Source organism: Balaenoptera musculus, chromosome 3 (assembly GCF_009873245.2).
Source record: "Balaenoptera musculus isolate JJ_BM4_2016_0621 chromosome 3, mBalMus1.pri.v3, whole genome shotgun sequence".
Lineage (NCBI taxonomy): Eukaryota > Metazoa > Chordata > Mammalia > Artiodactyla > Balaenopteridae > Balaenoptera > Balaenoptera musculus.
Window position 1 is genome coordinate 165,567,104 of NC_045787.1, and position 11,009 is coordinate 165,578,112.

Consider the following 11,009-nt stretch of genomic DNA (forward strand, 5'->3'; position numbering starts at 1 on the left):
CTGAAGGGCTGGGGGTGCTGGGATACAGGCCTGTTCTGCTTGTTACTACACTACTGATGGTCCCGTCGGAGCAGCCGAGATAACCATAGTACCAGTAGGGGAGCAGCTGCTGTCATTTTCCCGTGCCGTCAGCTTTCGGCGCCATTTCACCTCCTCTGCAAAGCCACTGCCCATCATTGGCCCCCATGTTTTTGGAAGGGGAACCCAAGAAGTTGGCCCAAAACCTAGCAGCTAGTAGATCTTGGAGCCAATATTCAAATTAGAGCTTGGGATGCCCTCTGGAAGGACCACAGGGTGGGGTGGGGCCTGAGGCACAGGTCAGGGAATGGGACCCAAGGGTGGCAGTCCCCATCTAGCTCCCATGGAAAGAAAGTGAGGTGGGTGCCAGCTGGCAGAAAGATGGGAGTTTATTTCTCTGAAAAGGGAGGGGGGGGCGGGTCAGGCGGGGGGGGGTGGGAGGGTCAGGGCAGGGAAATGTCCTCCAGCTCTGGTCCAGCGTCTTGAGGTCATCCAGGAAGCGGAGTCCGCGGGTCGGGGTGAGGATGTGTGAGGAGCCTGGGCAGGAGGATGGGGCTGGGGGAGCGGCCTCGGCCCCTGACACCCCCCAGGTGGGGTGCTCGGGAAACCAGGCCCTGACCCTAAGGACTCAGAAGGCTCACCCCTTGGAAAGAGAGGGCTCCACTCCTAGGTGACCCCTTCCCTGGGAAGCCAAAAGCCCTAGCCCCTCAGGTATCCGGTATCCTCTCATTCAGGCCCTGCGGAGAGGCTATAGGCTTTGGGGACCCAGAAGGCACGCAGCTGTCAGTCCCCCAGGGACCCACACCACACAGGGGCAGGCTCCCGGCCCCACCCCAGCCCAGGGGCCCCAGTCCGGCCACTCACCAATAAAGTACCTCCCACTTGCCATCAGTGGCCCTGGTACACCTCATAGGCGGGCCCGATCTCTGACATCGCCACACCGCCACTGATGTAGACGATAAGCCGGGGCCTGCCGTGCCTCCACGCCCGTCTTGTTCTTGTGCCAGTGGCCGAAGCGGGCGCTGTCGGGGGAGACAGGGGAAGGTCAGTATCAACAGCTGACCACCACCCCACATACCCAAGCCTCACCTCCCACGGGCCGGTGCACAGTGAGGGGGGGCATCCCCTGGGCCTAACCTGACGGCAGCCTGGGAGCTGGGCGTGGGGCAGGGTTCAGACACGAAGGCCACACCTTCCGGTCCAGCCGGTCCTCCACGGCATCCTGGGCCAGAGGAGGAGGCTGAAGAGAGGGGCCCAGGGTCTGGAGCCCCCTCCATAGGGTGTGTTCATGGGCCAAGGTCCTGGCAGACAGGAGCCACACCATCTGTACCTCCAGCCCCTTGGCGACCCAGGACCCTGGGCCCTAGCTTCTTAAGGACCCTGCTCCGCTCAGCTCCTCAGGGACCCAGGAGTGTGGACCCACAGACCCTTGGGAACCCAGGACTCTGAGCTCCTGCCCCTAAGGTACCCAGGACCTGGGCCCCTAGCTTCTTAAGGACCCTGCTCCCGCTCAGCTCTCAGGGGACCCAGGAGTGTGACCCCACAGACCCATGGGGAACCCAGGACTCTGAGCTCCCTGGCCCTCAGGTACCCAGGAAGTCTCAGTATCCAGAGTCCATGGGGATACGGGGGCCAAGGTCACTGGCCTCCAAGCAGGCGGAGGCACCAGGACTCCACACAGACGGCAGGAAGCCAGGAAGCCAGGTCCCTGGCCGGTCCTCTTTGTTGCCGCTGCTTTTGGTTCCCAGCATGGGCAAGGACTGCATGGGGAGGCAAAGGGGGACCCAGAGGGCTTTCTGGGGGGGCTAGGAGCGAACAGAGGGGGACAGAGGAGGGGACCAGCAGGTGGAGAGGAAATGAAGCTCCCTATGAGGGACCCCCTCCGACACCCCACTTCCTCCAGTGTGGGCTGGGATGCCCCCATGACACAGCAAATCGGATGCCACAGGGATGCCCATAATGAAGGATTCCCCCTTAAGCCCGGGGGCTTAGGACGGTGAGCAGGAAGAGGGCTGGGCGTTGCCTGGATAGGGGCGGGGGGTGGGGGTCAGGCCCCAACCCCCCACCAGGGGTACCTCCATCACATCCTTGATGATCGGGGTCCAGCGGGACAGCTGATAGGTGGGCTCCGAGCGCTCCCTCCGCTCCAGCCGGCTTGCGGTCCCAGAGCCCTACAGGCGGGGTGGGGCGGGGCGGGGTCAGTGGGGGAATCAGGGAGAAGGAGGCGGGTCATAAATGGGGCTGGGGGCTTGTCGGACTTGGGAAGGTTGCAGACAAAGACGGAGAAAGGGAACAGAGAACCAGAGAGAAAGATAGAAGGAGGGAGGGAGACAGAGAGAGAGACAGACACAGAGAGAGCGAGGAAGGGAAAATGAGAGAGAGGGAGGAAGAATACAGAGGCAGTGAGACAAAGATGCGACAAAGAGAGAGATCAGGACTAAGAGAGAAAGATGGAGACAGATGTGGGAGGACACAGAAACAAGGGAACTGAGAGGTGGCGGACAGGGCGACAGACGGGTGCCTGGGAGAGAGACGGAGGACCAACCGGCGAAGGGAGAACATGAGAGATGCGCACGGCCAGAGGCGGAGGCAGGGTCAGGGGAAGCGGGATGTGTGGAGATCGGAGCACAGGAAGCTGCCATGTGTGTCCCGGCCGGGTTGGTGGCCCTCAGACCTCTGGGAGCCCAGGGTCAACTGTGTGCCCCATGCTGGTGACCCGGCTATCCGCCCCCGGGACTCGGACCACACGGACTGGGGCTCTGGCTACGCCTCACCCGCCCTGTTTCTCCTATGACCGCCGAGGCTGGGGACAGCCCTGGTGCCTCCGGGTCTCCAGACCCCACTCAAGCCTCCCTGTCCTCCAAGAACCACATCATGCCCTGCGTATCCCTGCCCTGGTGATGTGCCCTCCGCCCCCAGTCACTGCCCTCTGACTCAGTGCCCACTCCCCAGGCGGCCCCACCCCCACATCCACCTCCCCCTCCCAGTCTCTGACCCAGCATACCCCGGGGTTGGTGACAGTGCCCCCCAGCTGCTCCAGGTTCCGGATGAGGCTGCTGTGCGCCTGCACGTTGGCGTGCTGGATCAGCTTGGCCAGGTTCTCCTCGCTCACACCTGGAGGAGGCCGACGGGCGGGCGGACGTGGATGGGATGCTCACGGGGTGGTGGGGGGGGGGGGGGGGGGGGGACAGAGGTGGCCATGCACGCTTCTGGGTTGAGGGGCTTGCGGTGGGGTGAGGAGGTGCCAGAACCATGAGCAGCCTACAGTTCAGAGGCCCTCGGGACCAGGGGAGCCACCCAGGCTGGCGCGGGGGGATTCCTGATGTTAGAATTCTGGATGCGAATCCCAGAGGGGGTAGTAGACTGGGGGATCCTCTGGAATCAGTTGAGGGGGCCAAATTTGGAGACGTCATAGATTTGCAGGCTCTCCATGCCAACGGAGGCCAATGGAGGGAGGCCCAGGGTCCAGAGGGGTATCTGTGGGGTTTGGGGGCATCCCGAGGACAGGGCAACTGTGGGGTTTAGAGAGTCCCAGGATCACTGGAGACTGCGGTGAGTGGCGGTATACCAAGGCCGCCCCCTTGCCCCCTACCCACCATTCCGTAGAAGAATGTAGAGCAATAGAACCCGGATCTTGTCGTAGGCTGGCACCGCGGCGTCCAGAAGCACCGGCACGATCAGCTTCATGGCGTCCTTGATCTTCTCGCCCTCTGCGTCAGAGCCCATGGCTAAGTCCTGTGGGGCATGGGGGTCAGCCACTATGTGGGGGGACAGGGCAGGGCAGGGACATCCCAGGGGCCTCGGCAAGATCTTTGGGCTTCATTTCATCCTACCACCAGGTCTCTGAAGGTTCTACACGTGTTCGCAGAGAGGCCCCACCCCTCGCACAGACCACACCTCTTCATAGGCCCCGCCCCTTACCCTGGTCCTACCTTTCCATGGGCCTGGCACCCCCACAAGCCATACTCTACCCCAGAAAACGCCCCTCCAGGGCCCCGCCCCCACAGGCCCCGCCTCCCTCGCAGGCCCCGCCTCCCCCACAGACCCCGCCCCCACATGCCCAGCCTCCCCTCCACAGACCCCACCCCTGCCCCGGGCTCACCCCACCTGCTCCACACTGCACAGCTTCTCCACACTGCCCTTGAAGTGCTTCATGCAGTCATCGGCTAAATGCAGGTGTGTAGAATACTGAGGGGCAGGGGTGGGAATTGGGGTAACAGAGGTTGAGTCAGGGTGGAGACGGGGTGGCAGTTGGAGGGGGCAGTTTCCCCGCCCCCGCTCACCTTGTTCAGCTCCTTCTGGTACTGTGGCATCTTTTTCAGGATGTGGGACAGGTCTTTGATGTTGGCCTGGGGACAGGGAGGGGCGTGAGCCAGGCCCTGCCTACCGGAGGCCCCTGCTGCAGGCTAGGGATCCAGACTGAGGCCCCGCCCCCATCTTTTGGGGGGGCGTGGGAGGGGCATTCCTCCCAAGCTGCCCACCCTGACACAGGCCCACACCCTACCTTGTCTGTGGTCAGCCTCTTGCTCTCACAGAATGTCTTCAGGAGCTCCGTGACCTTCCTGGCGGTGAGAGCGGGCAGGGGGGCGGTTGGGGACGGCTGCCAAGACCGCAGTTTGACGGCAGAGTAGGGGGGGCATTGCACGGGCAGGGGATGGGAGCCAGGAGACACAGGCCACGTGCGAGCCCACAATGGGGACGCATCGGGGAGGCCAGCGGAGGGGTGTGGCTCGTCGAGGGGCGCTCACCCAGAGCGGGAGGCCACGTGCCCGGTCCACAAAGCGGGGGGAGGGGGTGGGGACCGCGTGCGGAAGAGCCCACACCCCCGGCGCCCACCACGTGCACGTACTTGGACACATCTGCGATGTGCATGTGCCGTAGGTCCACCCACAGGTCATCGTCCTCGTCCAGCAGCACGGCCTTCTCCCGGGCCTCACTGAGCCCCGTGGTCTCATACCTGGGGGAGCAGGAGACATGAGGGTCGGGAGCACTGGCTGAGGACCCAAGTCCGCAGTGATGGCAGATGGCGAGTCCCGGGGTCCACCCACCTGTACGTGTCCTGCTCGATGTCCAGCAGGTCATAGGCCATGGCCTGGAAGGTGAGCTCGTGCAACAGTGGGGACACGGGGTCGGCCGCCCGGTCCATGATGAGTAGCTGTGAGCGACTTTTCTCAGGGCCCTGGGGTGGAGGGGGTGGGCAGGGATGAGGACATTGACCCTGACCCTGGCTGGGTCCTCCTCCCACCTCCCCAGAAAGCCCCCTCACCTCGCCCAGACTGGGAGTGTCTGCCTTGAAGGCGTTCAGCTTGGCTAGGACGGCATGGGCCAGCTGGGCCGTGTCCTCTGGGCCCCTGAGGGTGGGGTGGGCAGATGTGTGTGGGGGAGCTCAGGGCCTGGGGTTGGGGAGGGCCAGGCACAGACTTGGGGTCGGGGATGGGGTTAGGGACCAGGGTGAGGACTGGGGCTGGGGTTGGAAACAGGATGGGGTCAAGGTCAGAGGGTGGCATCCAGGTGGGGTCCCCACTTGTGGTAGCGGATGGCCGGGTACTCTTGCAGTGTGGCGCACAGGGTGGCGATCTGCTGGGCCAACGCTTCGAGCTGCCGTGCCCGCTCGCCGGCCCGGAAGGGGCAGTAGAGATTGTAGGTGCTGTGCGGGGCATCCAAGGAGAACACCTGGGAGGGCACAGAGCCGCCGCTGGAGGTGTACCCCTGCCCAACCCCAGCAGCCGCCATCTGCCACTGCCCGGGGCTTCCTCTGGTCTCTGGAGCCTGCTCTGCCATCTAGGAGGCAGGCCTGGGGCAGCCCCCAATTCCTGTCTAGAGGAGGAGGTGGAGAAGTACCTCAGCCCCCTCCAACTTGGGTGGGACGACGCTGAGGTGAGCTCTATGCTGCCCCTGCGTTGCCCAGTGGGACAGAACTCCGGGTGCCACAGCGCTACGAGCTCATTCTGCCCGGTGTTGGCTCCTTTGCTTTCTGATTCAGTGTCCCCTTTACTTGTCTCGGTGCCTCTTTCTGAGGGAACCTGGGACGTTTAGTGACAGACCCCCACCCCTGCCCAGGACTAGGCTGGGCTGTACCTGAGCCTCGTATGGGAGGAAGGCAAGGTGGATCTCTTTCAGCGTCTTCACCACCTTCGCCAGCCGGGAGCGGCCCAGCTCACAGAACAGGGGCTCGGGGCAGGCTGGGGTGAGCAAGAGGGGGCATCAGGCCAGGGCAGCCCGCACACCCCCTCGCCCTGACCCCCACCCCACTGGCTCTCCTCACTCACTGTCGGTGAAGAAGATGTGTGCCGCTTTGTAGGTGAAGGTCGGGGTCCCCTGGAAGTCTGTGATCAGGGCCTGCACCGACTGAGGAATGCGGATCACTCTCCAGGCCTGGCCCCTAGACCGACCATCCCCTGCCCCAGCCTCCAGCCAGCTGCCTGTCCCCCCTACACTGCAGACATGCGCGCACACACCCGTTCACATAGGCACCTTCTCCGTGGGGCTCAGCAGATAAATGGCCTCCAGACTGGGGATGGGTTCTCGCCGTTTGTTGATGTCCTCCACAACTAGTAGGAACAGAGGAAGGGGCACATGTGGATGGCAGTGAGGCCAGGGCACATGGGGAGTCTCTGACTCAGGGAGCTGGACACTTGGGAAGGAGGTCAGATCCTGGGGAGAAGCAGGGGGACTGCCACTCCCTAAGGGTCCTAAGCAGGAGGTGCACACCCATGGGTCACACGGCTAAGAGCTACATGGGCAGGGTTCTGCACATCGGGGGGTCCCATAGTCATACCCCTGGGGATTGCCCACAGAAAAGTTATCCATTCTGGAGGTCACGCACTGAGAGTCCTACATGGGGTTCCACACACAGGGGCTGCACAGCCAGGGAGGCTGACCCCTTAGAGATCACAGCCAGGGAGCCCTGCATGGGAAGTCTGCCTATCATGGGCTCCCAAATCAGGGCTGTCTGTGCAGTAAGCTGCATATTTGGGAGTTCTGGAGAATTTGAGGGGATCCCACACTCAGGTCCCATCTGGGCAGCATGGGGTGGGAGTGTCCACTCACTGGTGATGCCCTCAGCCAGGATGTCTGACATCTTGCAGCAGGACGACAAGATGCGCATACTCGGGTGGTCCATGATGAGCACCTGTCCAGATGGATGGACAGATGGACCGGTGGACAGACAAGGGGGCGGGAGAGGCTGAAGCTGTCCCTGAGGAGGGGCTGGGGCAGTGGGCAGGCCTGACAGCTTCAAGAGCTGGTTGAACACGAGGACCCAGGACCCCATCCCCACTCCACCCCATTCCAGACTGGCCCACCTGACCCCACCTCTGTGGACCAGCAACCTCCTCAAGGAGTTGGAGGGAGTCCCACATTCAGGGCCCCTCACATGGGTTTGGACAAGGCATTCCAAGTCTCAGCCTTACCTTCCACTCCCCATCCTTCTTGACGCTCCGAATGACTCCGCTCAAAATTTCTGCAGGGAAGTGAGGGGCAGGCTCAGGATGCCAGGTCCTCTGGCCCCACCGTGCCCCCAAACCTTCTGGGTCCCGGGCTGGACCTCCATCTGAACTCCCATTTACTCCTCCCCCCAGTCCTGTGAGGTAGCTCCTAGTCACCCCCAATTTATAGACAGGGCCACTGAGGTTCAGAGAAGAGAAGTAAGTTGCATAAGCACCCTCAGCACTTAAGTGGCGAGTGCCTGAGGCATAAGTAGCCACTGGATAACTATGCTTTAGATAAACGAATAAGTGGAAAGCCAAGACTCACATAACAGGTCTACCTGCCTCCAGAGCTGGGCTCTCAGCCTCCCTATCTGCTACTCAAGTACTCCTGGCCTGTATATTTCAGCCACACCCTTATTCCATCTCCATCAGTTTCCCCTGGACCAGAACGCAGGACCCCTGGATCCCTGGTCTGAGGCACGCCTGGCTGTGGTCATCCCATTACCAACATCCAGCCTCAGTTTCCTCATCTGTAAAATGGAATCAGCGATTCTCCTGTCTCCCCATTAACTCCTATGTAGGAGGCTCCTTTTTCAGTTGGGGTTTTGGGGGTTTGAGCCATACTGGGCCCTGCCTAGTGGAGGGAGTGGATAGGCAGCCCCGCCTGGCAAGAGTGCCGTGTCCACAGTTATCATGACGGCCAGGGCGGAAGGAGCCGCTGAGGCCGGAACTACCGGAGGTGGGGGGAGGGGGCGACCTCCACCCCTCCCCCAAGAACCCAGCCTGCAGGGCCTGGATGCTTGGGTCCTCACGCTGCATGGGGCTCTTAGCGACCGGGCAAGGAGGAAGGCGTCCCCCACCCATGGACCTGGATAGGGGCCCGGACGCGCCCCCTGAGCACTCTCACCACCTGGGGTCGCTGACCAGCGCACCCAGGCCCGGCCCCCGTCCGCACCATGGGGCCCCAAGAGTCCAGCTCGCCGGACTTCGCCCGGCCCAGAGATCCGGGAGTCTGGATGTCCAGCTGTGCCCTCCCCCCGCTGGCACCCTAGGGGGCCCAGGAGTCCCTTCCCAGCGCCTGTCTACGCCACCCTTAGTCTGATTCCTTTGGGTCCCCGGAGTTCTGTCTCCCAACTTTGTTCCGCTCCCTCCAGGGAGAGACGGGACATCCAGCTGAGGCCAAGTCCCCGTCCGCCCCCTCGAGCGTCAGGTGCTCGACGCCCAGCCAGGCCCCCAACTCCCCGCCGCTTGGGTCCCAGAGTCCGTGCGCACCCGGCCCCCCGCCCCCAGGGGGCGGCACTCACTTTCCCCCCACCACCGCCTTCAGCCCCGAGGGCGCCATCTTCCCCTAGGGCGCCGCCGCTTCCGGGTCTGTTCCAAGGTGGGGCGTGGCCCTGAGCGTCATCCACGTGGACTCCGCCCCGCGGGGCCTGGCTCCCGCCCCCTGCGCACCTGGCCCCGCCCCGCCGTCGGTTTTCAGAGAGGAAGATGGGTTCCGTGTGGAGCCGACCCGCGAATGAGTCCACGCAGACGCGCACCAAGTCGCCGGGACGGACGCACTCACAGACGTGAGCTCAGACACACTTCCCTAGCTTGTGTGCAGCGAGAAAGTGGGATCGCAAGGCAGTAATAACCTCTTCATCTTTCCCAGGCACAGCTCCACCCTGCCCGAAGTTTCTCTCTGTCTGAAAGATACTGTGTGCCCACCCGGAGCCGCGGGGCCACAAACCCGTGACCCACTTATGTAATGTCCCCGAGTTTAGCAGCAGCAGCGGGCTTGGGCAACACTTGATAAACTGGGGAGGAGGCCTGGTTGAAGCTAAGCCTGCACCTACTGTGTGCTAGGGACCTGTGCCAGGTCGATCCTGCCAGAGACCCTGACGGGAGATGCGGGATAGACAATGAAACAGCGGCTCAGCCGGACCCTTGTCCAAGGCCACGTGATGAGTAGGCCTATTGCAATCTGAAACACGAGTCTGTCCCAGGAGGTATGCTGGTCATGGCCTTGCTGATACGCACGTGGATTCAGTGGCATGCTCAACCGCTTGCATACTCTCTCTCACACACACACACACACACACACACACACACACCCCTCAATTCACACTCGACTAGAAATTTCAGGGCCTGCCCCTGCTGTGCACCAGCAAAGGGTTGACACCTTGCCATTGCAAAGGGCCCAGTCCAGCAGCACCTCATCCTTTAAATGAGGATTTAAAGTGTGACACACGTGTGTGAATGCAGAGTCCTAAGCTGGTTCAGCCCTGAACCCGTGCTTTTATTTGGTGTTTCTTAAGAGTCGGCCAGGTGCCAGGTCCTCTGCCACTTTCATGGGACAGGCATGGGACTGACCACAGTGAATAAGACCAGAAAGCCTGCCAGGCAGCACTTAAAGTTGAATGGAGGAGGAGGGGATAGAAAATAATCGGTTATGCCTTAAGGAAATAAACAGTGACCTGATAACAAGTGCCCCGGTGGGGGGCGCTTATTGAGGGTGTGCCAGAGGGGTACTCTATGGGTGTGGCCTTTAGGCTTAACCCTGAATGACATCAGGGAGCAACCATGCAGAGAGAAGGAGGGATGAGCTCAGAGGAGTGGCTGGAGTGAGGTGAGGTTGGAGGGGCACGGAGGCCAGACCTCTGTGGGACATGGTAGGACTAACCCGATTTGCCTTGGATTGAGAGGTTCACAGGACCCAGGACTTTCAGTGCTAAAACTGGGACAGTCCTGGGCAACCAGGATGGCTGTTTCTCTCTATGTAGGAGTTTGGGGTTTTCTTTCCTTTTTCCTTTTCTCTATTTCTTTCTCTTTCTCTTTCTTGCTCACCTTCTCTTTCTCTCTCCCTCTCCCTCCCATCCTCTCCTTTTCCCTCTTTCTTTCATAGTTTTATTGCAATATAATTCACATACCATACAATTTGATCACGAAGAGCATACAATTTAATGGCTTTTAGCATATTCACAGTTGTGTATCCATCACCAGTCAATTTTGTTTTTTTAAATTTATTTTATTGACGTATAGTTGATATACAATGTTAATTTCTGCTGTACAGCAAAGTGATTCTCAGAATATACATATATGTATATATATATATATATTTTAAATTAATTAATTTATTTATTTTTGGCTGCGTTGGGTCTTCCTTGCTGCGTGCAGGCTTTCTCTAGTTGCGGCAAGTGGGGGCTACTCTTCATTGCCGTGCACGGGCTTCTCATTGCGGTGGCCTCTTGTTGCAGAGCAGGGCTCTGGGAGTGGTGGCTTCAGTAGTTGTGGCACACGGGCTCAGTAGTTGTGGCTCATGGGCTCAGTAGTTGTGGCTTGCAGGCTCTAGAGTGCGGGCTCAGTAGCTGTGGCTCATGGGCTTAGTTGCTCCAGGGCATGTGGGATCTTCCTGGAGCAGGGCTCAAACCCGTGTCCCCTGAATTGGCAGGTGGATTCTCAACCACTGCGCCACCAGGGGAGTCCCTATGTATATATTCTTTTCCATTATGGTTTATCACAGGATACTGAATATAGTTCCCTGTGCTGTACAGTAGGACTTTGTTGTTTATCCATTCTATG

General features: G+C 60.7%; 1 protein-coding gene across 1 annotated transcript; it reads right to left on the minus strand.

Annotated features, from left to right (window-relative positions):
- Positions 1-883: 883 nt before the first annotated feature.
- On the minus strand, positions 884-8,648 carry STXBP2 (syntaxin binding protein 2). Its single transcript, XM_036845615.1, is given in 20 exon segments — positions 884-988; positions 990-1,040; positions 1,156-1,201; positions 1,204-1,240; positions 2,094-2,189; positions 3,023-3,132; positions 3,615-3,753; positions 4,126-4,206; positions 4,302-4,367; positions 4,523-4,580; positions 4,868-4,975; positions 5,067-5,197; positions 5,285-5,369; positions 5,543-5,691; positions 6,097-6,200; positions 6,288-6,366; positions 6,493-6,569; positions 7,069-7,150; positions 7,431-7,480; positions 8,584-8,648. Coding segments are annotated over 20 exon segments (1,665 nt in total). The 5' UTR covers positions 8,618-8,648; the 3' UTR covers positions 884-906.
- Positions 8,649-11,009: the final 2,361 nt, after the last annotated feature.